The 26,528-nt window shown below is 42.1% G+C and overlaps 5 protein-coding genes across 7 annotated transcripts in view; 1 reads left to right on the top strand and 4 right to left on the bottom strand.

Moving 5' to 3' along the window:
- bltp3b (bridge-like lipid transfer protein family member 3B) overlaps nt 1-4,099 on the bottom strand; it is a 35,318-nt gene extending 31,219 nt beyond the window's left edge. For all 3 annotated transcript variants that reach the window (XM_083906907.1, XM_083906905.1, XM_083906906.1), the window contains exon 1: nt 3,752-4,099. In XM_083906907.1, coding sequence (XP_083763033.1) covers nt 3,752-3,795 — 44 coding nt within the window. In that variant the 5' untranslated portion in view covers nt 3,796-4,099. The remainder of the gene's footprint in view (nt 1-3,751) is intronic.
- A 1,903-nt stretch (nt 4,100-6,002) lies between these two features.
- ckap4 (cytoskeleton associated protein 4) lies at nt 6,003-8,888 on the top strand (the record flags this gene model as incomplete). The annotated part of the gene is made up of 2 exons (XM_083906766.1): nt 6,003-6,392; nt 7,710-8,888. The coding sequence occupies 2 exons, from the start codon at nt 6,003-6,005 to the stop codon at nt 8,886-8,888; spliced, it is 1,569 nt and encodes a 522-aa protein (XP_083762892.1).
- A 2,133-nt stretch (nt 8,889-11,021) lies between these two features.
- Nucleotides 11,022-12,328, bottom strand: LOC310941578 (inhibitor of nuclear factor kappa-B kinase-interacting protein-like; the record flags this gene model as incomplete). Its single annotated transcript, XM_083906765.1, has 3 exons — nt 11,022-11,588; nt 11,703-11,924; nt 12,323-12,328. The coding sequence occupies 3 exons, from the start codon at nt 12,326-12,328 to the stop codon at nt 11,022-11,024; spliced, it is 795 nt and encodes a 264-aa protein (XP_083762891.1).
- Nucleotides 12,329-12,739: 411 nt separating this feature from the next.
- Nucleotides 12,740-14,841, bottom strand: LOC310941577 (inhibitor of nuclear factor kappa-B kinase-interacting protein-like; the record flags this gene model as incomplete). Its single annotated transcript, XM_083906764.1, has 3 exons — nt 12,740-13,657; nt 14,433-14,550; nt 14,636-14,841. The coding sequence occupies 3 exons, from the start codon at nt 14,839-14,841 to the stop codon at nt 12,740-12,742; spliced, it is 1,242 nt and encodes a 413-aa protein (XP_083762890.1).
- Nucleotides 14,842-15,809: 968 nt separating this feature from the next.
- Nucleotides 15,810-25,936, bottom strand: arfgap3 (ADP-ribosylation factor GTPase activating protein 3). Its single transcript, XM_083906541.1, has 16 exons — nt 25,844-25,936; nt 23,122-23,240; nt 22,074-22,146; nt 21,801-21,932; nt 21,639-21,719; nt 21,391-21,484; nt 21,255-21,314; nt 21,028-21,074; nt 20,743-20,894; nt 19,937-20,068; nt 19,735-19,857; nt 19,520-19,654; nt 19,316-19,439; nt 18,868-18,955; nt 18,655-18,779; nt 15,810-18,117 (listed from the first exon to the last, which is right to left on the bottom strand). Exons 1-16 carry the CDS (start codon nt 25,910-25,912, stop codon nt 18,100-18,102), a joined length of 1,572 nt encoding a protein of 523 aa, XP_083762667.1. The 5' UTR covers nt 25,913-25,936; the 3' UTR covers nt 15,810-18,099.
- Nucleotides 25,937-26,528: the final 592 nt, after the last annotated feature.

Here is a 26,528-nt window from a genome sequence, read left to right as displayed (position 1 = left end):
CAGACTAACACAAACACATCAACACACACATACACACACACACCTTGTTATCGACTCAGCCACAGAGGCAGCCTGAGTTTGACGGTGTTGAAAACACTTCATCACATACACACTCTGTGTAGAAAAACATGTGTTATCAACTCGTAACCTTGGTTCACGTTAACTCACTGTCAGCTCATCTTAGCTCGTCGTGGTCGGAGGACACGCGTGTGTGTCCCTGCATGGAGGCTACACTGATATGTTGACACCAATAACACAAACTGTAGCTATGTAAGCACATCAGCAGGTCAGTGCGTGTGTGTGACAAGGGACTTGTATAATATGACTGGCAAATTGTGGTGAATTTAGGGGATAATCCTCATTGAGGAAACATCAATATTTCATGTGAGTGACTTGAAAGTGCTGTCTTTCTTCCTACGTAAAGTCCTCCTGATTAATCTGCCGATTCTTTTCTAGATTAAATAATTAGTCGTTTGTGCAAGAAAATGTCAGAAAATGTTGATGACGACGTTCTCAAATGTCTTCTTTTGTCCACAAACCAAAAATGATACAGTTTTAATGATTTCTTTGTTATATGGAGCAAAGAAACCAGAAAATATTCCCATTTTAAAACGGTGAAATATCAGATAACAACAACACAAACCAATTAATCACTTTACTAATCGTAATAAGAGAATGATTTAAAATTATCTTATTTAATAAAGATAATTGCTTAATTAAGGCCTTTGCTTTGTGGGGAGCGTAGCTTGCCGTGTCACCGTAACATGTCACTAATTCTTAACACACTGGACCTTTACAATGTGTGTAAATAATTAACCTATTTCCTCTATAAGAGATAATGGAAGATAAGAGAAATATGCTCAAGAACATCAAGAAAAGGTACGACGCTGAACAAAATAGCGTCTAAACATTCACAATAATGAGCCTTGTGTATCAGTGCTCACACAATGGAGAAAGTGTACGAGGTGATGCTGCTTTTGACACCAGCGCTTTAAAACATGACATCACGGTGCTGACAGGCCCGTCAGGCGGCTCGGCTTCCGTGACATCACGACTCATCATTTCCTGTCGATGCTGATGCTTGAACGCTGCTGCTGCAGCACATATGTGCAGCCTCAACACACGCGATTAAGAGTACGAGGACAATGAAGGACAGGTCGAACATTAGGCGGTCTGTGTGTGTGTGTTTGTGTTTGCAGGCGATGCAAATTCCTCCCCGTATGTGAAGAGTGTGAAGGACAAAGGACAAGGGAATCCAAAAAAAAGCCAAGTGAGATATAAAGCAGTGAGTGACAAATTAGGCCTCATTTAGTCATCAAGCACAGTCATCTCTTCTCTTCCACAAACACAAACCAGTTTACCTTCATACTGATGAGTCATCTGTGACGTGTGATTGAAACTGTATGACGTCAGCCACCACATAGTTTTACGTGTAAACGTGCTTCGTAATTGGTTATTATTACGAACAATTAAAATAAAACAACCTGTGCTGCGTGTTTATAAGTTCTCCACCCTGTAACAAAAACAGGAACGTAGATTCATCGGACGTCTTTTGAAGGATGGTGGAAAAGAATAAATAATGCATGCAAAGCAGACGGAGCTGAACGCCGCGCGTAACAGCAGGACAATAAAAAGTCATAAATGGATACTCCGCGCGGCCATTCAAAAGGCAATTAACAAATATCGCCTCAAATGATTTTTGAAACATTTGAAAACAGTGACATTAACTGAGACAGATGTGATGAATTGGGGCAGTAACGTAGATTTAGTAAGGTAGATTTTAAGTTCACGCTAAAGTGTCAATACTGTCACGCATGTGTGACGGTACCTAACAATAGTGGAGTCGACTGTAAAACAGGAGATGCAGAGATGTTCTACAGTCACAGACGGTGTCTTTGAGTCATTGCAGGGTGTTTCTATACCTTACAAAGTCCACGTTTCCCCCCCAAGCAACCTCTGACCGGAAGTTAAGGAACCGGAGGTTGAGAAGCACGAAGATCATCCCCTGCCGAATACAAGATCTAGAAAGCCGTCAATGCCTTGTCAATGGGGTTCATGACGACAAGAAGATTGGTCCAGGGACTTTTTAAATCCAACTTCTGGGTTTTTACCGTGTCAAGAAATGAGAAAAAGTGACAGACAAACAGAAAAAAACACGATGTAGACACTGGCAGACTGCAGTGACCCACATGTCCAGGAGTCTGGGTAATATGAGAGGACATTTGGCAAATCGTCACCACAGATGTGAGAAAAACAGCACGAGATCAAGAGACCGCATCAGGCATTGGTGATACGCCAAAATATAAAATGGGGGTTGGTAAAAACACGATAACCAGCTCTCTACAAAGATGCAGCGAGAGTGATCCTCGGTGCTGGTGGAGTTGACAGCAGTTGGCGTCTGTAATAATGCATTGCTGCCTTCTTCTGTAAAACCACTGAACTTTACGAGCTACCCAGAGCTACACTTGCCAACCACTTTATCGCGTGGCACTCGCAAATTTTATTTACTACATGGAGCCAAAAGCCAGCTGACATAGGAGGGAAAAGGACCGCTAGTCATTGTCAGCAGGAGATGGTTGGGTGGGAGGGTCGCTAGTCCATCACAGGGCCAACACATAAGAGACGAAGAATCGATTGTACGTAGCGTCAAAATGGGAAAGAAAGACCATTCAAGTGTCTTTGAACATTGTGGTTGTTCAGTGCCAGACGGGCTTTTCAGAAACTGCTGATCAACTGGGATTTTCCCCTCCACGCAACCATGTCCAGGTTTTACAGAGAATGGTCCAAAAGAAAAGATAAAATGCCTTATCAATGTCAGAGAAGAAGTATATAACTCAAAAAACGCTTGTTACAACTAAGATATGCAGAAAAGCATCTGTGAACCCACGACACGAGATTACAATCACAATATCGCAAAAAAAAATTCTCGATTAATTAAATAATAGTTTTCTTTGTTATATGGAGCAAATAAAGCAGCAAATATTCACATTTAAGAAAGAGAAATTAAAAAAATGGTTATAATTTTCATAAACACTCATACTAATTAATTGATTATCAAAATAGCTGACGATTAATTTAGTAATCGAGATATAGTCGATTTATCGAGTCATTATTTCAGCCCTATCATGAATATTATCATAATATCGTATCAGAGATAACATCACAACAATATCAAGATGATATCGTACCATGAACGTGTCATTTGGTATTGAATAGTGAGATTATAGGATGGATAAATCGACATATGGTGTTGTTTAGTCAAGGTGTTGCGTTTAGGTGCTGAACCTTGATACCGTGTAAACAAACAGGTGATTTCACCACGTATTGCTTAATAAACTCTAATAAATGATTTACAGAGAGAGTTTATGGCTCCTTCGGTGGCTGCGAGGCGATTAACAGTCAAGAAAGTGCTGAGATTGTGGATGTGAACAATCTGACTCGACCGGTACAACCTGCCCGCGGCAAGTGTGGACGGGATTAGCCCGGCAGCTAACACCGACGCTAGCGGCCACGTCTCCGGTCGAGGAGCGGTGCGTGACACACACACACGCAAAAAACGCACCTGACAGTTTGACAGGCGTGAAGTGTGTGTGATAAGTTTGCTCAATAATAAATATGAAGCATTTTTACACACGTATAAGGAAAATACGCCCGTGTTTGTGGGTTAAAAACAACGTTTTTTTAAGAAGCTAACTAGCCGTCCTTCTCGCTCTCTCAGCTCCGTGTCAGTTCATGCTAACGAACCACTGACCTGGACAGATGCTTCAGGATCTGCTTCTTGATGAGCCCGGCCATGGTGGTCAGCAAATCCGATATATCAGCAGCCTCCGGCGGGTGTCTGAAGCCGTTAGCCTCGCTGCTAGCTCGAGGTATTCACACACGGCTCAAATAGTGATCCCCGTGTCGCTCTTCATTTTGACGCTGCTCCCGCCTCAGTCTCTGGGAGACGACGACGATGGTGGTGGAGGAGGAGAAAGAAGAGACACCGGAGGACGAAAGGGCGGCATTTCAGGCGGAGACAGTGCGTTTTAACATTAGGCCACTTCACGCAGATAAACTGGCAGAACGTTCTCTCTTCCACACACACGCTCCGGTTTCTCTGCTGCTGTAACACCACACACACACACACACACACTCAGGCAGCGAACACCTGGACAGCGCGTCGCGCGAGCTCCGGCGTCTGTTGTCACGGTGGCGTCATGACGCGTTCACGGTCCGCTTGGAAAATCCGCACGCTTCAGAGACATCAAAACAAAGAAGGGAAAACCGTTATTACGAAATCCACTTCCAGTGAACCAACCTTATTATTATAATAATTATTATTATCATCATCATCATTAGTTGATCGTTATTGTCACACAAAAAGGTCCATAGCACAAACATAAAAAGATAAACAAGAGAAATACATAACACGTGCTCTATATACATCACAATAGAAAACAAGAGTATCTCAATATTCTATCACAATATTTAACACAGCATTATTAAATATTTACTTTATTTACTAAATAAATCAGTTATACCTTTATTTAGTGTTTAGAGATAATATGTTATATTGACACGGTGATTACCAAGTCTACATCAATGGCTTAGGTGCTCTTATAGTGCCATCTAGTGGTGAATGTGAGGATGTACTACTTCTCGTATTTTCAACAAGACAATAGTGCTTTTTATTTTTATTGTAAAGTAAAATAACAATAATTTATGGGGCTAGAGTCACTGAAAACCATAAGGTTAAATAATGAATGATTTTGCTACAATATATGTGACTTATATTTCACTGGGGTTTGTTTCAGAAAAACATAAATTGCTTGCAAACAGAAATTCTTGGCTATAAAGTGGGGAAATAATTAAAGATGAACTGTGGGTTTGTCACTTTATATCTGTGTGCAGACACAGTGCAGCTTCAGTTTCAGCAGCAGTGGAGCAGCAGCAGTCCTGAGCTGCCACGTATGAAGGAAAGGAGGAGCAAAGTGTGAGGAAAAGAAAGAGTGAACCCCTCCCTGTTCTGCTGCTCTGGCTAACAATGAACCGCTCACAAAAAAAGAAAAGTTTGCATCAGTGTTGCGAGTTCTTCTTTTTTTCTTCTTCTTCTTCTTTTGCAGCTAAATGAAAATCTGCTGCATGCATCAGCAATAATACATGTATGCCACACCTTGTATGTCATATGGACTTTATCACACGATTCATGTTTGCAGTGGGACGCTTTTCTGTCCAGCTGCAGTGACATTTTCCCAGCCACAAAGTTGGATTATTATTAATGTAATGCATGGTTATTTGGCCCATTTCTGCTTTAGCACTTTAAAAAGATGATTCTGCAGAAATGTATACGGACACAAAATGGTCTGATTGCATACTTAAAATAATACAGTAGATCTATTAGTTTTAAAGTAACATTTAAGTGCAAATGTAATGCCAATTCCAATTCCAATGTTACTTTAACAATAAAAAAGAGTTAAATAAGCTTGAGAATAGTGTTGAATTATCAAACAAACTGAGCTGGTGTTGAATTGGCACCTTTACTGAAAGAGTCCAGCGTCCAAATAACATGTTTTGTCCCTTTAAATTACTGTTTTCAGATACATAAACACCCCAAAACAAAAAAACATCCAGTGCGTAAAAACTTATTCAAGTCTTATAAGAATCCAACCCATATTAAATGGTTAAATGTTGGTGCAAAAGTCGAACATGACCATTAAACAGTCACTGTTTCCTGTGTTTCCTCTGCGTGTGCGCGTGTGTGTGTGTGTGCGCGCGTGTGTGTGTTAATATAGTGGACCTATGCGGAGCTGGAGTGGTGCGTGGGACAACCCCCATCCGCATACCTCAACACCACGTAGTCCCGTGGAAAAGACACGACGCGCTCACCGATACGCTGCTGGTCCTGGTAGTGGGACTGGACTGGAAACACTCTCCATCCACGACTGCAAAACCAAAAAAATCATCCACTCATTCACTCACTCACTCACTCTCACACACACACCAACCATCTCCTGCTGACAATGACTGCGAAAAACCGGCAGAAGAACAGCGCCAGTGAGAAGAGCGCAGCGGCTCCGAGTCAAGAAGATTCGCCAAAGAAAAGCCAAAAGAGTCCGAGTAACAGTAACAATGGTGCCGCTGCTGCTCCAGCTCCAGCCGCTGCTCCTGCCGCTCCAGCTCCAGCTCCAGCTCCAGCTCCAGCCGCTGCTGCCCCCGGAGCTCAGGCTCCACGCTCGGGGAGCTGCCTCGGACTCATCGTGAACACCGTGTTCTTTGTGGCGCTGGCAGTAGCCGCAGGTTTCGCTGCGTTTTACCTGCAACAAGTGGTGGAAGAAGTGAGGCAAAGCAGCGTCAAGAGCGCAGAGCGCAGCGCAGAGCTGAGCGGCAACATGGACAGCGTCATCCAACAGGTAATAGATATCATTACAGCTACTGGGGGTTTTTAATGAATTATAAGCGCAGTTACACTTTGTTTCCACTGAAGTCTCTGAAGTGGAATAAAAAAAAGTTCACAGAAATTATATTAAAAAAAAGTCAGTGAACAAGAAATACTGCACTGTTTGTGTTTACAACAACAACAACAACAACAACAACAACAACCTTATTAGTGTGCGTGTGTGTGGATGATGGTGGGGGGTTGATTATAAATAATAGATCATGTGTGCACGCCCCTGTTATCTCTCAGGACTTTGTATGCAGTTACATAACTGTCCATAGGAACCTGTACGTAATGTACAGTACAGCCACAAGTGTGTGTGTGTGTACTGTATGCGTGTGTTTGTTTTAGGACCTCGTCAGGACCAGTGTTCCTACTAAAGACCAAAAACTTGGACCTAATATGAGGCAAGAACCTCATTTCTGGGGGGACTGGTTAAGTTTTAGGGCTGTGATTTGAATTGTGGTTCTAAGTTAAGGTTAAGGGTAAATGCATTAAGGGACTGGTGATGGTTAAGGTAAGGGATTGAAAAAATGCTTATTTAAAAGAATGGAAGTCAAGAAAAGTCCTTAAAAGGAGGTTTTTCACTTCAAGTCATTTCCACTTGAGGAAGAGAAAAATGTTGTTTGACAAGAACAACCTGTGCCACTTCTTTTTTTGTGACGACTAAGCACTTTTACCTAACTCTAACCACGGTCAGTGAACTCAACACTTGCCAATAAAAGATCTTTGGAGTGTGTTCATCCATTCATTACTTGAAAAGGCAGAGTCAGCGAATCACAATTATTGTTTTGTTTTCTTTTTTTTAACCTTTTTTAGGTTGCAATCTCGTACAATTTTAACAATTCATACACCCCCCCCCCATGGAGCCTCTGCCTTTAATCTGACCTGTGGGAGGAGTTAGTGGCATGAACAGACAAACAGTACAAACAGGAAGTCTGTTACTGCTGACAGCATTCCAAAAAATAGGAGGGGTAAAAAAAAGGGGTAATGAATACCGGGAGTTTTCAGTATTAACACTATGGAAGTCCGAAAAGGTCATTCAATCACACACTCTTTTGACTGTTGTTTTTTGAGCGAATGAGTTCATCGTTTTCTTTAGATCCTGAAAGATTGTTGTTTGTTTTCCCAAGAAAATGCGATAATTTCCTTGTGATCTTGAGATAACGACATCCTCTAGTGCAGCGTCACATGACTGTGTTTCAGTTAATGATTCAACTTTATTACACTACAAGTGTTTTTACTAAAGTCAATGAGCAGATGATGGATGTTCTCCTGTGGTGCCGCACAGGTGGAGTCTCTGAGGAGAGCCGTGGACGGGCTGGAGTCGTCGGTGGGCATCACTCGGGTGGAGCTGGAGGGCGCCATGAGCCGAATAAATACGGGCGAGGTTCAGACAAAGAGGGTGGAGGAGGCTCTCCAGAACCTCCAGAACGACCTGCTCAAGGATCTCTCTGAGGGCATCAAAGAGGTGAAGGAGGCCCGCGAGAGCGACTTCTCCTCTCTGGAGAAGATTGTGGAGGAGCGGCTGGCCGAGGTGAGTCACTCCATCAAGGCCAACATGGCCGAGTTCACCGACGCTCAGGGCGAGGCGCGGAGTCAGCTGGCTGATCTGAAAGCCCGCCTGGGTAACATTGAAGACCCGGCACTCATCAAAGAGGAGCTCTCGGCTATCGTCAACGCTGTAGCTGAGATCAAGACAGCCAAGCAGGCGGCCGACTCTTCAGTGGATTCACTCAGGGAGCAGATCGGCGCGGTGAGGGGGGAGCTCCAGACTCGCAACCTGGAGGTCAACTCGCTGTCTCAAGAGGTGGAAACGGTGAGGTCAGTGGTGCAGGAGACGGTCGGGAGTCTGAGGCAGTCGCTGTCCGCGACAGAAGCCGGGGTTCAGGCCCTGAATACCAGAACTGTGACCGTGGAGAGCGGAGTGGAGCAGGCCGCCGAGACGGTCCGTAATGTGGAGAGGCAGGTGAGCGAAGCAGCTGCTCAGGCCCAGAAAAGATCAGAAGATCTTGAAGCTCGTGTCAAATCCTCAGAGGACAGCGGAGATGCATTGTCTGCGTCGATGTCAGACATCACCTCCAAAGTGGAGTCACTGCTTGCCAAATATGACGCTCACGAGAGCACACTGGCTGCACAGGGCCAGGCTGCGGAGAAAGCGAAAAGTAGCCTGGAGCAGGAGCTGGAGACGCTGAGGAGCAGCCTGCAGGAGGTCCAGACCAGGATGAGCTCTCTGGACAGTGCTCACACCGAACTGGCCTCAGAGAAGACCAATCTAGATCAGCAGATTGGGGATTTGAAGAAGTGGCGTGCTGCTATGGAGAGCTTAAGAAGCACGGTGGCCAGACTGGAGACCAAAGCAGCCAAGCTAGAAGGTCACGATCAGGCTATAGCCACGCTCCAAAAAGCTCTGCAGGAGACCTTGCAGACGCTCGCAGGGTTATCTAGAGCGCCTGGCGTCGAGGAATAAACTGAGGTCAAATGACACCAGGACACACAAAAAAAAATCCAACAACATGAATCCAAACATTATGTACTTTTTCTAATGTGATGAAGAATTGTTTCTTTAAAACTTGATGGTGCACACTTTTTTTTAGTAGAAAACTAGCAGGGAAACTCAAGACTGCTGATCTATCTGTGAATTCAAACACACACCCATTCTGCACTGTACTTTTTTAGTAATAATCATGCGTTTTATTATGACATTACATCATTTTCTGTGGTCGCCACCTCCTCCTACATGTTCAGCCCATTTCAGCTCAACAAGCCGTACATGGGACATCTTAGTTCCTTAGTCTTCCTTCTTTAATCTTAGGCTTATTCAGGATTTCTTTTTGCTAATATTTAATGTTGTTTTTGAAATATTTAACTTTATTTCTCATAGGAAATGAATGGAGGTGGCTGATGAGAGCAGAGACACCATGTTACTGACCAGTTCACAACTGCATTTACTTTTTTTTTAGTAGTGTTTTTTAAATTCTTTATGGAAGCACGAGGCTGTTTTTTTCTTAACCTCCAAACGCAATAACACGGTCTCATTGAACACACCTTTGTTTACTCTATTAATATGTGTTGTTGTTGTTTGTTACAAGAATAAAAGCTCTCGTCTAGATTCAAAATTGTGGGATCTTTTTTTTTTACTTTTCGAGATTAGCTGCACGGATGAAAACATGGATGGGAGTGAACTTTTACTGTAGGGTTCAACAAAAATGATATAAATTCATCTTAATTTGTTGCCATTAATTTGTTGTGTCTTTGGACAAAACAGAATTAACACCACGCTGTTTTAACCTTCAAAAAATAGATCACTTTAACACAGACGCTTGTTTGCACCTGGGGCTGTGGTTGTGTGACACCCTCAAAAGACGCATGTTTAGCTAGAAGGCATTCAAAAGCTAATTAAACGCTGCCAAACAGAAGCAAAGACGTTCTCACCGTGTTGTTATGGCGCATTTCCACCAGCTCGACTCAGTTGCCTTTCCACTAGCATAGCATCTGGTACCGGGTACTATTTTTAGGAGCTTCTGTGCAGCGATGAGTTATGAAAACTGGGATGTTACAACAAGGACCTGTGAAGTCAGAGGAAACTGAAATTAAATTAGACATCTGAAGGCATCAACACTCAAGACGTGAATACATTAATTTGTTCACAGAGGCTTTAAATACTATTTGTAGTTCGTGGAGCGACTTCTAGCACAACGTTAGCTACTTCCAGTGTAAAAGGAGAAATGTTCTAAAGAACTAAAAACAAGCACCAGGAACGATTCTGTCATAAAATAATAATAATTTGGAACTCCAGTGTGTTTATCAGGGTCTGCTCCACACAAAAATATGTACACTTGCCGAAGCTGGAGCAACTAGCATGCTAGTTAGCCTAGCATAGCAGTCCCAGACACTGATACTTGAGTGCTTTCTTACACAGCCTTACACTTTTGAGTGAAGTTGGATTAATTTATCGAACATAAACTGTTTGATAACACAAAATGGCTGCTTTTACCGCTTCTAAATTACATCATAAATCAGGTATTACATAAACGGCAGTTTAAAGTATTTAGAAAGATATATTACACACAAATTTGCTCTTCTCACAAATGATCAGCTTTAAAAAGAAAAGTGGGTACTCATTTAACACGTTTGGGAACCATTCAAATCAATGATAAAGACAATTAGCTTGTTCAAAGTCTGCTAGCTGTAGCTTTGTCTTTACTGTGTATTAGCATGAAAGTGTTACGAATGACCTAAGCGAAGGAAACTGTTGGAGGAACAAAAATGCTTCACTATTAAAACTTAAACTATGATTTAGTGCCCTCACACCTTTCACAAGGTAACCCCCACAATCCCTCTGAACATGTTTTCTCAACACAAACCTTTAATTTAACATAAAAACCATGACAATTAAAAGCAATGATGTGTAACGGTATTAAAACATGGCAGTAGGATGAGTTCAAAACTGACAAAGCAACGACCAAGAGACAAAGGACGACAGACTCCTTGCCACATTGCTCACATTCATTCATTCTTCTTGAATATTTCCTGTTTGGTCAGTTTGTGTTTGGTAAAGAATGTTTCATATTTATTACAGTCAAACACTAGAGTGCACTGCTCATGTTGGCTGGTGCATCTCACCGATTTCAGATAAATCAGCTATTTCACTGAGCTGTTTCGATGTAACACTCAAATCTCCCCTGACAGCGGTTAAGTTAGTTAGAGTCTGTCTGAGCTCAGCAATCTCCTGCTCTCTCTTGGTGAGGTCTTCAGCGAGTCGTCCTATCCTCAGCGTCAGATCTGACAGCTGCGGCTCAAACGCACCAAAGTCCCTCTTGATGGTCGCCACCTTCGGTTTCAGGTCACTGGCAAACGTGAGCGTTCTTATGAGGCGAGCTCTGCCGCTCTCCAGCTCCCTCAGGCGCTCGGAGATCTGCTCGTCGGCGGCGGCGAGCTCGGGGACGCGTCTGCGGAGCTGGTCGACGGCCTTCGTGTTGCGCTCGGCCGCAGAGCGGAGATTGGAGACCCGTTCGATGCTGTCGGCCAGCAGGTCGGCGATGCGCTTGACCATGCTGCGCTCCACCTGCGTGCTCTTGTCCTCCAGCTCTGCAACGTGACTCAGCAGAGACTCCAGCTCGGAGCGCAGGCCGTCCATCCTGCGCACGTCCGTCCTCGCTGACGCCACCTAGAGGGGAACACGTGACATCAGAATCTGAAAGGTGTCTCTTTAAGCAATGGAAGTTTCTAAGTTTTCTGATGTAGTTGAAAGTGTTAGGTCAACAGCAGAAATCTGACGCACCTTGTTGGCAAAGTCCTTAGCGATGGCCGAGGTGCGTTCTTCGATCTGTCCCACCGCGTCCCTCAGCGCGCTCAGACTCGTCTGCAGCTGCGATCGCTTCTCGCTCAGCCCGGACGCCCACACCTTCAGACGCCCGACGTCCTGCTCCAGAGCCTCCAGCTGGGGCTGCAGCGCCCCCTGCCGACCCCCAAGACCCTCCAGCATCAGCTGGACGCTCTCGCACTGAAACGATTGAGAGTGATGGGATGCAGTTATTCAACGTAGGAGATCTTTAACTCGGGGAAAAAACAAAATGCATATTAAATAATAAAACAAATTTGCACAAATAAAGTGTACACACTTTATTCAGTTTAACAAAGTAACAAAAGCAAAGCCATGTTTTACACGTGTGAAACTAAAATCCTATCAAATGTAACAGTCAATATAAATAAAAGGATGTGTAATACTGAGGATTTTGAATAACCCATTCATGATTTAGTCCATAAAATGTGATAAAAGGTGATTTAAGCAGATGGACTACATGGTGCAACTTTTTAAAATGTCCTGTACCTACTAAAGTGGCCAGTGAAGTGTATATCACTATCACAGTTAATAAAAATAGTGTAGACTCTGTAACTCACAGACATTTTGATGCAACTATGTCCGGCCTTTTGTAGTAAGTGTAAGTGTCCTGTGTACCTAATAAAGTGACCAGTTGGCACATTTTCATTGTTTAATTTCTTTCTCAACTCACTGCCTAACAATTCAGTCCATTCAAATATTGTTAAAATTATATAAATAAATTCAAATAACAATTAAAAAAAAGAATAATAACATCATCAAATTGGTTGTTTTTCTCAGAATAAGCAGTTTACCGAAACTGCAAAATTCAAAAGCTGGGAGTGACTTAAAAATAAAGAGGTACATTTTATGCAGCTGCTGTGGAAAAAACATCACTATGCAGTCATTAAACCACTACTGAGTCTTCATTGTACTTGTGTGTTCAGTGCAGCACAGTCAGGGCAGCTATTTTTCTCTGACTAAATCTTCCAGTGATGTCATAGTGAAGGTTCATTCATTTCATCCTGATCATCATTTTCCCACTTCCACTCCTCGTCCTCCTCCTCCTGCTCCTGCTGCTGCTCCTCTTCCTCTCCCAGACTGTTCATCAACTCATCCTGGCTTTCAACCTCACCCCTGTTTTCCCTCAGCACCATGGTGAGTTCACGGACCGCTTCTTTAACCACAGACAACTCATTCTTCATCTTCAGGATGCTGTTCTGGGCCTGCAGCGTGTCCAGCTCCTTTCTGATGGCCAGGATCTCGTTCAGAGCTTTCAGCATGCTGTCCTCGGTGCCAAACACCTGCAGCGTCACCTCCTCAAGCCTCTTCTCCGCCGCGCTCAGATCTCCTCCCAGCCTCAGGATGGAGCGCACCGCCTCCTCCACCTGCGGCAGGTGATCCTCGCACTGCTGCGCTCTGGGAACGTGCTCCCGCAGCTGAGAGCCGAGTTCGGCCTCGCTCTTCGTCAGGCTGCTGATCTGCTCCTGCAGCTTGTGGATCTGCTTGGTGTTCCAGTCCAGGTGCTCCTGCGCTCGCTTGGTGTCGTCCTCCTCTGTGCGCTCCAGAGCTCGGGCGTTCCTCTTGGTGCTGTCCTCCAGCTCCTCCAACTTCCCCTGCAGCGACCGGGCCCTCCGCTCCGCCTCGTTCACCCGATCCGTGGCGCCGGCGTGGGCTTCCCGCGACTCCGCCTTGAGGGCAGCCAGGTCGGCGGCGATGGCCGACAGTCCCTCCTGCCACGTCTCCGTCACGTTGAGGAAGCGAGCGTTGACCGTCTGCAGGTCGCGGGAGGCGGAGTTTTCGTCAGCCTGCATGTCCATCACGGCGGCGTGGAGGACGGAGACGTCCTGTTGAAGTCGCGTTGCCAAGGAGACGGTGGAGAGCGCCTCCTGCAGGTCGTCTTCGGAGGCGGCAAGCTGCAGCCGCAACACAAAACAGGAGGGCTGTTGTTGTGGGAGCTCTATGGCCCTGAGTAGTTTACATTTAGAAACAATACTTAAAGGCGCCATATGTAAGAATGTGGCCAAAATCAGTTACTACACTCAAATTCAAAATACAGAGGTCTTTTAGGTTTAGTTTTCTCCGCCATCGTAGCTCAGACGGCAGATGAGACTCTACTGACTGCAATGATTGGTAGCCGGCGGTAGGTGGCGCCACATGACAAAACATGATTTGCAGTCTGCAAAAAAAAGTTTTAATGCAAATATTTTGGCTGAACTGTTGTTGTTGGCGAGTTCAGTTTGTTATATGAACATTATTCCTGAGTCTTAGGAGGATTTTGTGGCCAGTTGCTTTAGAGTTATTACATAATGCACCAATGCAACAATGTCTAATAAAAATGTCTATTTTATAAATGGGAATATTTATGTTGTCTTTTAGTGGTGAAACAATTACTCAATTAATTTAGTTTGAGGATTTCTCATAATTAAAAATCATTCTAAATCATTAAAACTGAATATTTTTGGTTCCTGAACACAACAAAAAATTTTAAGACGTCATCGTTTTGAGGTTTGTTAACAACAAACGTCACTTTTATGCCGTCAACGTTGTTCTATATTAGATATTTTTGATTAATTAATTATAACATATCATTTTTGTGCTGCTGTGTCACTTTTAATTTGCCCCGACGGGAACATAAACAAAAGTACAGTCCCTCCTCAGTGCAGCTGAAGGTCTGTAAATCAAACGCACCTTTTTGGAAACCTTCAGAACTTCTTCCTCCATGTCGAACAGACTGGAAGTTTTCCCGTGAAGAGATTTGTACTTTTCCTCCATTGTTGAAAACCTCTCATTCTGTTGCAGCACCATCCTGGAACAAAGACACACAGTGTTAATGTACATAAACAACAACAAGAACCAAACTAACAACGTATTAAACGTGAACATTATCTCACCAGCTCAGAGCTCCACAGGCTGCCAGCGACACCAAACACATGATACTTCTCACGTCCAGGCTGGAGGAGGAGGAGGAGGATTTATTTGCTCCGACCTCCGTCTTCACCTTCTTCTCCGCATCTTTGACATCTTTAGCAGCCGAAGTTTCACACAGTTCATCACTAAGTTTCGGCGTTTTCTTCCTCTGCTTCACTTCTGTGGGCATTTTCAACCGCTTCACACTTTTACCGAGATAATAAAAACACGTCTAACAGCTACTAGTTATGTTGTAAAAGTGATTTAAGTCGCTAAATTCATAATGGAGGACAATAAAGAGGGCGAAATTAACCGCTGCGTTTAGCTGCGACACTATTAGCTGCTCCTTCTGCTAACTGTTCCTAGAAGAAAAAATATGTGGCGTTCACGTGCTTCTTGAAAGCTCGTACAAATGTTTAAGTTATGGAACTTCTCAGTAAAACGGTAATATGTATAATCAGTAGATGGATTGTATTAAACTTCACGTCAAGACTCAATAACGTTTAATTACGAAAGACGAACATTTCAGTCATATTAATAGATTTAATTGTTGGGAATACTGAGAATTCCGACACTGCCCGGAGAACCGCAAACGCCTCAGCTAGCCACGTAGGCGGGTGCCAGCACTTTTTTCCTGGAAGTGTGCGGCTGCAACAACTTTTAATCGATTAATTGGTTAGTCGATGAACAGGGAACCAATCGTCAATATAATTTTGACAAATAATGCAATTCCAAACTAAATATTTTAACTTAAACCATTAATTTGAAAAGTGTTATTGGGAAGTTTATAGGGCTGCAACAATTACTCCATTAATCGATTATTTACTGCATTCATCGCTGTGAGTGTTTTTTCAATAAGTAAAACACGCTATTGGATTTTTCAGCGTCTGAATTGTGAATATTTTCTGGCTTCTTTAAAACAGAATAATTATGGTTCAGGAACATTCAACATCATTATTTCCAGGTTTATTATTTAGGTGATTTCCAAGTCTGATCTGACATGTAATTTGATTAAATGAGAAAATAATCGTTAGTTGCAGCCCTTGAGGTTTTCCAAATTTTCCCTTGTAGCAACATTTCATACATTTATAAATGACACTAAAAAGATAATAATCGAGACAGACTGATTGAAGTACAGGCCATTTATTTTTGGCATGTTCCAAAAAAAAAAACCTTTCTTACATTTTGAGTGTCAAAAATTGATTATCAATATCGTTCTATAAATGATAATTCAAAGCCTTATACATCATTTTCTTCCTATTATACAGGTATTATTGAGCAGCTCTGTGATTCCCATCATTAATTCATAAAAATTAACGGGCCCACAGCAGCCGTACGCGGTCTCATATTTGGGGTTGTGTGACCGAAGCGGCCATGCGAGTCACACACCCTGCAAAACTCTCCTACTGTATGTAACATTTAACAATACTCAACAGCCGAAGACGCAAAAACAATCTTATAAAGATAAGCGAACTCGAAGGCGAGCGCCGATGGCGTCGTCAAGTTGGGAGGCGAAGGTTTTCCATTGCAAAACGGTACGGTTTACATTCAAGCAGAAGCTGCCACGTGCAATTATATGGCAAATATGTACGAGTAAAACACGATCTATGAGCGAAGGCATATCGTGATAAGGGTGGACAAATATTTGGCCATTGAGGGATGTAAAAACACTTCTAAGTGCTTCATAGTGTTTCACCATCGATGTGATGTCGTCATCCTGCTCCGTCAAAAACAACAGTCCCATAATTAACTTGCGACCAAATATTTACATAAATCCATCAAATCTGTCAAACTGCTTTTCTATTGCTTTCCGAATCCAAATGCAGGCAGCTGCCACAGCCACCTTTGGTGTTAAATAAAAGGTAAATTATGTAAGAAATGTGTTTTTTTAAGATCGAGGAGACCGCAGCCTACACAACCAGCAGCACTTTGACACCAGGGTTGCCAGAATAGTTACCCAAACACAGTAATCTGCAGCTTATAGATTGGGAATGTCTAACGTGACCAAACATAAGACCACCCCTCTCAAAAATGTCTTGAATGTCAACAAAAAAAGACTGTAAAAGAAATGAAAGAAATGTTGATGGCTGAAAGTAATTTGAAGGTAGCTGTGGATCCTGGACAGAAAAGCAACTGAGCTGCAAACAATGTTCAATGTTTATCAGATAAATCAGACTGTGGGACAGTTATGAATGTGCATGAAGACACTGTAACAGCATTTCTCTGGGAAACTATCTGGCAACCCACAGCGGCCTGGGGTGGAGGAGGAGCAACACTGTCCAAAAGTTTAATATCTTTTACCTCTCTTTAAATATATAATTTAGACCTTGGCAGTGTGAAACAACAGCACTAACATGAATTTTCAAGGCTTTAAAGGTTTACATTCTTTTTTTTTTCTTCAAGTGGACACGTGTTGCTGTGCAACGTGAACAGAAAGCTACAAAAAATGTCCTCAAGGGTCGTTATGTGACACTAAATAAATCCAACCCAGAAATTGACACTGACATTTTAACAAAGGTGTTTTTTTAAAACAAAATTCTAATGAAAAACATGATCAAAAACAACCCTCAAATGAATAAGTCTTTCTCTTTACATATATTTTCATCTTAACCATATTAGTTTTTTTTTTTCTTAAATAGGGGAGGACAAATCCCTGCCTCAGCCACATTTTTCAGCCCAAAAATGAAAGACAGTATAGTGCATTTCCACAAAAACCTACAAAAAAAACAAAACAAGGAAAACGGAGCTACTCGCAGAATAATGAAGCTTATCTTAATTTAAAGATAAACGGTCTTTTAAGGCCTCATTATCAGTTTTTGGTCCCGTCTGTGTGGAAGAGCAAACTTAAGTGCACTTTGGGGACAGAAGGAGGACACTTTCAAACATGTGGGAATGTGCAAGATTAAGAAAAAAAAGTACAAAGCCACACCCTACAAAGAGTGTGTGATGATTGTGTGTCTTCTTTGCAGCTTAGCTCTTTTTTTTGACCTCATCAACAACCAAAAAAACGAATTTAAAAAAAAAAAGGAAAAAGGAAAATCCCACCTTCATCACACCATAAACCTTCTCACACTGCTACATACACAGCACAGGTAAACCCCAGCACCGCAAATCAACGCACAACTTAAGTAACAAACTGCAAACTAAATATTCTTCGTTTTTACGATACATCGAGAGTCACGCTTCAAGATGAACAAATAGTGTGCTTCAGTCATCTTGATTCTATCAATATACACAAGATCTGACAACAACAACAAAAAAACAAACAACGTAAATGTATACAGGACAGTAAGTGGGTCAAATATGAAGCACCGAGGAGCAGATTTGCTCAGGGAACTCATCTTTCTCCTTTGCGGTCATCACGGGTTCACTCACTCACTCACTCGCTGCGGAAAAACAGTCCGACTCTGGTAAACACAGGACGACTTGAGATGCTGAAAACCAGGACTCAAGAACTGTAGTGATCCTGGAAAAAAAAGGAAGAAATAATGCACATTACATTTTTATTTTTAACTGTAGATAACTGGACCTGTTTGACAACCTTCACAGAGTCAGTCAGTATGTTAACCGGCACAGTCTAATCCAGCTAAGACCATAGTCCAACAAAGACTACATCCATTCCATTTATTGCCCGTGTGTGTCTAACTCTGCCTCTGTAGGTGTCGCTGTATGTCTGTATAAGCTAGTGTACGGTGAATTAGTTTCCTGTTGACCTTTATGTCACAGAAAAACAAACGCGTTGTCCGAAGAAAGTCACAGTTTATATGTCGTCGTCTCCTTCTACTTCTGGTCCAAGTCCGACTCTAGTCTGACTAAGCGTACACATGCAGGAGTAATCAGACTATGACTCGCATTATCCAGGTATGTAAGTCAGACTTAGGCTAGCTCAATTTTAGTCAGTCTACGTGACATTATGAAAACCGAATTATTGTCTTACATAAAATCAGATTTTAACCCATATGTAAACGCACCGATTGGTTATTATTTGTACTTCCCGGCTCACCTGAATTGTGTTAACTACTCCACTGGCCATGACAGAGAGTTTCCCTGCAACCGAGCGCACTCCCAGTTTGAGCTGCGACATATCGGGAGCATTGGGCAGAACGCTGGTCAGACGGTACGAACTTGCTGTTTAGAAAAGACAAAAACAATAAAAGTAAGTGGTAAGTAGTTAACTAGTAATAGTAAATAGTAAATCAATTCTGAGCTTTAGTACCGTTCTGTTTCTTTGGATCGTCAAAGAGGTCTGCAGAACTTATTGCCGCGTTCCCAGACATTCTGTCCAGTCGTGATTTGGTTTCATACTAAAAAGAAACAGAAATAAACATCATGTTTATTTCTGTTTCCCAGCAGTCGATTTTACATATAGACACACACTAGAATATGCATCAAGATGTACTGTATGGGCAATGCCTGGAAGAATCCTTTTGAGATGAGATTTATCTAATAGAACTATCACTGTGTACCTTCAGACAGATATTTACATAAAATACTAAAGTCTCCTTTGAATATCTTTTTCATAGTGCGACACAACCTTCACAACCTCCAACACTGTTAAGTGCTTCAGCGCACATTCAGATGTACTCTTGAGTTAAGGTAAGGGGAGAGTATCATAAAGCATATAACGCCCCTCACACGCAGAGTTTAATATATTAGGTGTGTACCTCATTGTTGTCTTGTTTTCCAAAGAACATATCAGATGAGATTGCCTTGACATCAGTTCCAAACTTTCTCTGAACTTCTCCCGTCTCCAACACTGGCAGTGGATCTGGTTTCCTTCGGGCAGGCCTGGTAATGGATAATAAAAAAATATTTTTAATAAAAAACAATCCGTACAATGTAAGCATATTTGTTGAAATAACTCCTACCTGTCATCAAGTGAAGATATCTTTGAGGTCAAGTAGAAGTCTGGCTCTGGTTTCTTGCTCCAGTTTCCCTCATCACCACCATCATCCCATCGTGAAGAAAAGCGATCTGATGATTCCGGCTGATTCTCATACCTCCTAAAAAAAAAGATGTGATTAATTCCGACGACGTGAAGGAGCGGCGTCATCGTCGAGCAGATACTTTGTCTTTGTCTGACCTGGACGTGAAGGACCCTTCCTCTTCTTCCTCAACAAACCTCCGTCCTCTGTTGGTCTTTGTCCCCAGAGGACTCTCCTGCTCGATGATGTGCATGTCCGAAGTGACAGAATGTGAAACGGCACTGCAGAGAGGAGCGGAGACGCGAGGGTCACATACAATTCATCTGACCGGGTAGAGAATGAGACGCTGCATCCTCTCACCTCCTCATGCCTAATCCCATGCCCAGTCTCTCAGCTTGCTCCTTCTTCTTCCCCTCTAATCCCTTCAGCTTGGCCTCCTCTTTTTTCCTCTGCTCCTCGAGGTCTTTATAAGCCAGTCGCATCGATGGAGCACTGAGGAGAAAAGGAAAGCAGGCGAGTTATGAGAGAATGAGGTAAAAACAAAGAGGAGTGTGAAAGAAAAGAAGCAGATAGAGAAAATTTCCTCAAAAAACAAATCATACTAGGTCTATGTAACAAAAAGATTTAAAAATAATAATACTAAGCCAAAATGCTTAATGTTAATCTTCTAATAATAATAATACAAATTTCCAGCAGGCTGTACACTCAGAGGTGTAATGCTGCCCTCTGCAGTTCAAAGTTCTTAATACACCGCTCCTATGTTTATCTGACTATCAGTTTATTCTTTCTCCACTCATTTCTCCCTGGAGTCTAAAAATGCCGATCCAAATTCAATGACACGTGAGTGAGTCACATGACTATCAATGACACCTCATTTAAAAGGCATTTCCTGGACCTCTGGTGACGTAAATGCTAGAAAAGCTGTGTTACGCTTCGTCAAAACCTTATGGAAATATGGCTGGGTCTGTTTAGGACACCATGTTGTCCCAGATCTGGACAAACCGCACAGAGAGAGTCTATTAATGACCGATGATGTGAGGACTTGGTTTCTGCTGAGGTAGGAAACACGACCTCTAATGAGGGAGCAGAAGGATCCACTCCATTAGATAATGATGCTCAACCACAACTAAAGGCAGCAGAGAGAGAGTAAACACACACACACATACATGGATTCCTCGGGTTGAATATTCCTCTTGACACTGGCGCTGCCCTCTTCCTTCTCTCTCAGCTTGTCGGCAGCTTGAGCTTTCTTCTCCAGCTCGGAGAAGCTCTTGCTGCTGACCTTCTGAGCGCCCAGGCCACCTTTCTTAGAGGCCAACTGTAAACACAGAAACACAAAAACAGACTGTGAATGCACAGGAAAACAGTGCACTTTTATAATTACATAGGATGTTGTGTCTGGTCCCAAATATGCGGTGACACAATGAGTTGACTTCCTAACTACTACTTACTGTTTTCTTGGCAGTCGTCGGCTTCTTCTTGAGAAGAGAGAGCGGCTCTGAAACATTTGAAGGAGAGAAACGTTCAATTTGAGCAGCAGGAGCATTCAGACAGTAGAAATCTGATTTAAATTGCACTTTTTCTGAATGGAATTTATCAATTTCGATAAAAATCTATGAAAAAAATGCGTTTCATTCTTCTAGCAGTCCCGGGTACGACTATAAGACAACAGCCCAACCTGGATTTGTTTTTGGGGAAACACTCAGCATTTCCACACTTGGACCATCCTCTGTATTACCTGAAATAGTACATGTGAGGTGGGATTAATACAGTAGACTTGATGCAGTTTTGCAATCTGTGAAACGTGTGAATACCGTTTCGGTCTTCGTCTTTTTCCCGGGTTGAACTCTGCTCCGATGTGGGCATGCTTAGACTCATTTTGGACATGTCCAAAACTTCAGGTTCTCCCTGTGTGTCAAAGATCAAAAACACACCAGTGATGAAACAACATGTCTCTTATTAACGCGCGTGTGTGTGTGTGTGCGTGTGCGTGTGTGTGTGTCCAACAAACAGATATATAATTATAACCACACCTCAGCAAAGTAAATAGCACGTGTTTTACCTGTGAATGCAGACTAAAGAAATCCACATGCTTGTCTTCTGGTGATGTTGGAGAGAGAGGAGCCTGACTGTCGAGCCACAGCTGAGGAGGAGAACAGTAAAACTTCAAAATAACATTTTTAATCACATTATGGACTAATATTTGAACCTCTCTTTATTTTACCTCCGTGCCATGGCGTCTGGTGGCTTGGTTAGCTAAAATCCTTAACTTGTCTCTGTACTGCTGAGCAGTTCGGCTGTTGTATTTGGCATTGGCAGCGCTGGCCGTGCACCCATGTTGGTTGAAAAAAGCAATCTGCCCGTGGGAACATTGCAAACAGACACAGAAGAGCAAACACAGAGTCATCCAGTGGAATCATGCGGTCGTCGCATGACGTTGGCATTGCAACCCGTAGATAAGCTGCTGATAGTTTGCCCTACAAACAACGGGACTCACCGCACTGGCGTTGCCGCCCACTTGCATACATCTTAGCTGGAACCAGGACCAATTAAAGTCCAGCTCAGTAGATCTGTGGACGTGAGGAGGTTAAGGGTGGGTGAGTAACAACAGATGGATAGATTACAGACTAGATTTTGTAGTCTGGATTTACCTGTATCTGTTTAAATAACAGTATGATAACGCTGCCACGAGCCTAAATTGGCCCTTAACTGTGCATAAAACAAAAAAGTCATCCTGAAGTCCATTTAAGTTTGTACATTTTATAAAAAATAAAGTGTAAAGTGCCAGTGACGAGAAAATAATGGAGCTAAACAACCCCATTGTCTAAAAATGTCCGTGTGAGTCTGGTTCCAAAAACAAACCCCTCAAACCCTGTGGCTATTGTTCTTATTCATGTAAGGATCCCGTTTAACCCAGTTACCTAAATAGTAGATTCAACAATTCATCAGATTCTTGCCTCAGCCAAGCAGATGTACTGTAACTCATCTTGAAATTATTCAAAACAATGTTTGTCTTTTAAATGAGACACACGTGACGCTCCTTCCATACACTTTATGCTTTTCCCTTGACGGTGGTAGCAGCCAATCACAGCTGATTGTGGGGGCGAGAGGGAAACTGCTGCCTGGACGGGTCACCAGTCCATCGCAGGTCCAACACACAGTGACAAACAACACACATTCACACGTACGGGGAATTTAGAGTTTTCCGATTAACCTGATCCTAATCTGCATATCTTTGGACTGAGAGTGCAGAGATAACCCACACGAACACTCCAGACAGAAAGGCTTAAAGTAGGATTTGAACAGAGAGCATTCTCGCTGTGAGTCAGCAGTGCACCACCGCCCCAGGGAAAACATCTAAATAAAACTGGAAAGGCAGCATTTTCTCTGATGCCCCAAATGTAGATAAGCTAAATCAATTAATTCAATCTCAAACAGGTGTTTAACAGGTGAGTCATTTCTTTCTTTTATGTTTTAAATTAAAGTTGTGTGTTTCTGTCCTGCATGTTAACAAGTTGAATAATAATCAACAAGTCCGCACTTACCTTATGAAGCTCAGGTGCACCCCCAGAGACCTGTGAGTCCCTGAGCAGTCTATACACAGGAACACACCGTAAGTGATGCTGGCCCAGCTGGGGTTTTTGGCTGCACAATCGAAGCAAACCTGTGGGGAAAAGAGACAGCACAGAAGACACATTATAGTACTCACAGTGAAGCTTAATCTCAAGACTTAAACAAGGAAAGTCACATTTTGACATCTGTGAACACACACCTGCCTAGTTCAACACTGGAAGCTAAAAATCAATAAAAGGAGATGGCAAATATCTAATCAGTCAACCATGCGGCAACAACTTAATGCCTTTAGACACGTAGACATGGTCAAGATGACGTGCTGAAGTTCACACTGAGCATCAGAATGGGGAAGAAATGGGTGATTTAAGTGACTCTGAATGGGGCATATTTAGTGTTGGTGCCAGATGTGCTGAGCTTTTCCAAAACTGCTGATCTAGAACTCAAATAACACATCAAATCAGACCACGTTCAAACCTGCTATGAACATCCGTCCTCAGCGTTCCAATCACATTTGGACAGAGTGTTCACACCTGATGTTAAAAGTTGTCATGGATGACGAGATCTGGCTTCCTAGTACGCCTCATGTTCAACTACACGCCGACATCATGTTTGCTCACGTAAACAAAACGAGTGGTTAAATGACTATGACTGTACAGTACACATGTCTGATGTCAGGGTATTTGCTTGTGCGTGGCGTCAGTGAAGTGAAGCTGAGAGATTCAAAAGCTCTACTCGTGCTGCTGCAACATGAGAAACTCATAAAAACTGGACAATAGAATACTGGAAAATGTTGCCGTGTTGGATTAGCCTCGATTTCCGATGTGACATTTGAACAGCCTTGTATCAACTGTTCAGGCTGGTGGTGATGTTGGTGTAATGTGTGTGTGGAATAAATAATGCCCCATCCTGACTGTGTATTGTTTATGACAACGTCTACGCCTGTTTTTGAGAGGATACCGTGTCAAATTATCTTATCGGGAATAAATCTGCCTCCCATGAGCTGACTTTGCTTATTGACACCATATTATGTATTTTAACGTTGGTGATAATGGTGTTACTTCAAAAGATCAATATTTTATCAGGTGGCACCAATATCTGAATCACATATTCTGTCTGCTCTTGGGTCACTCACAGCTGCTGCCAGCCCCCTTATCTCATTTCCAAATCAAAGGTGACAGGGTTTATCTGTTGCTGTCCCTAAACTCTGGGATAATCGCCTGTCCTACATTAGGTCTTATCTGACCACTGATGTTTTTGAATCCAACTTGAAGTGCTGCCATTTCCATCGTGCTTGTATGTCGTGGTTTTAATCTGCTATTTGTACTTTGTCCTTGTTCTGAACTATGTCTATTTGACTTTACAGTGTACCAAAGAAATTATTAATCATTTAACCTTCATTTTACCAGGCCAAAAACTAATTCTTACTTACAATTTTGGCCTGGCAAGTACCAGAAAACACCGTGAACAGGAACACATATATTAATGAAGTGGTGTCAAATTATGGTCAAACATCTTGCGGGCCAGTTTCAATGTTTTTTTTAAATAAATAGTTCCATTCATTTGATGCAGCAAATGAAACCAGAGCCTCTACTCGAGGCGATTGTGTAATACCTCATAGACGTCCAACATTAAACGGGTAATCAGTCAGGTGTTATCAGTCAAAGGTAGTGAGATTTGGAATAATTCCAGCTGCTAAAGAGGAACCACACATTATGTGATCATTAATGTTTATGCCAACATGTGTCACTCACATGTAACAATATACTACACCACAGTTTTCACCCATTCATACCCTTCAACATAGGGTTAAGTGTCTTGATCAAGGACAAATAACCTTCCAGTTGAAAGACAACTCGCTCTATTCTTACTTTTTTATACTTTTAAGTATATTTTAAATGACAAAATTATTTTTGATACTTAAGTACAGTAAATGACATATACTTTTTACTTAAATCATATCATTAATATTAAAAAGTGACTTCTTCTACCAAAGGCATTTTCTGGAAGGATATTAGTACTTTTACTGAAGTATCCCTTACTTTATACAAGACTACAACAGATGTATGTTCATCCATGTGCAGTTTGCATGCAATAAAGTGCAGATAGTTTAGCTGCTGATTCACAACAGCTGTTGGTAACGTTTTGCTTCTTTATGAATAGGATTTTGTTTATTTAACGTTGTTTTTCAAGTTATAACACTGATTATCCCTTTGACATCATATTTCTCTATGTTAACTACACATAAAAAGAGAAAACAACCAACAAAAACCCCACTCTATGGACACAAGTTCGCCCTTAAGTGACCCGACACTAGCTCAAATCCTTTGTTATAGTAATAATAAAGTATGGTGTCGTCCATTTTGACAACTCAGGCCAAAAGGAAGCTTGACGCTAACACACGCAGCTAACGTCAACTGTCAGAATGTAGCTCGTCGTGTAGTTCTGTCAAACCACGTCTGCGTCACCGTTTCACAGGTTTTTTACGACAAAGTGTATACTGTCACACAGTCACACACGAGGCTCTCCTAAAGTGACTTTACTGTGACTTTTTGTCCTACGCGAACGCTCTTTTAAAGAAACTGACTCGTGAAGTTGTTAAGCTAGCGTCCGAAAGTGCGACGTGTCAGGTATTTTTGAGTGGAGCTTGACTTCCTTGTTATAAAGCAGAGCACAGAAAACGAATGAAACTCTCACCTTATTCGTGGGAATGGAGCGCAGTCGCTTGAAAATGGCAGAAATGTCCTGTCTATTCGGCTCCGACATTTTCCGCCTGCTGTTATTACCGCGCTGGCTACAGAAGAAGAAAAAAACAGCGCTGTTTTCCGACAATAATAACTGAGTGCGACACGTCAGTCGCGGAACATCATGGCCGGCCTCTGATTGGATGAAAGTGACACGTGGGTATGTTATTGTGACAAAGGCTTCTGGGTAATGTAGTCTGTCTCTACATTTGTGGTTTCTTTCTTGATTTTCCAGTTATTTATGTTATAATGAGTTTATGAATTAATTTATGTATTTTTTTTTAATTAATAGATTAATTTAGCATCATAAGAATACGTCTCCATTGTGTATTATCTATTGTTCCACACAAACAAACACTTTCATTTTGAAATTATATGAATTATCATAATAAATATTTTTTTTTCGATTTTTTTCTTTCAGAAATGTGTTTTCTTATTGTGCATTTGACAATAAACACTATTTCTCATTATGCTGTTTTTTAATATGTCTTTCACTCTCTGGTTCCAGGTGACAGGAGAAGTTAAATTATGATGTGCAATTATTTAAATATATACACTTTAATATTTAATGTATTTTAATTATACTGGTATTTGTCATTAAATGTCAAATAAATGGACGCAAAAACAACAAAGACGGA

The sequence above is a fragment of the Microchirus variegatus genome, assembly GCF_963457635.1.
Source record: "Microchirus variegatus genome assembly, chromosome: 20".
Lineage (NCBI taxonomy): Eukaryota > Metazoa > Chordata > Actinopteri > Pleuronectiformes > Soleidae > Microchirus > Microchirus variegatus.
The sequence above is the reverse complement of the archived record's forward strand: the minus strand, read 5'-3'. Positions and strand labels throughout refer to the sequence as shown.

What these genes read in the sequence shown, in the direction of transcription:
- arfgap3 (XM_083906541.1), bottom strand. Translation starts at nt 25,912, where the DNA reads ATGTCGGAGCCGAATAGACAGGACATTTCTGCCATTTTCAAGCGACTG. An exon ending in TCTTTAGTCTGCATTCACAG is followed by an intron (nt 21,485 to 21,638) that starts GTAAAACACGTG and finishes TTTGACACACAG; the next exon opens with GGAGAACCTGAAGTTTTGGA. An exon ending in ATGGGATTAGGCATGAGGAG is followed by an intron (nt 19,858 to 19,936) that starts GTGAGAGGATGC and finishes TCCTCTCTGCAG; the next exon opens with TGCCGTTTCACATTCTGTCA.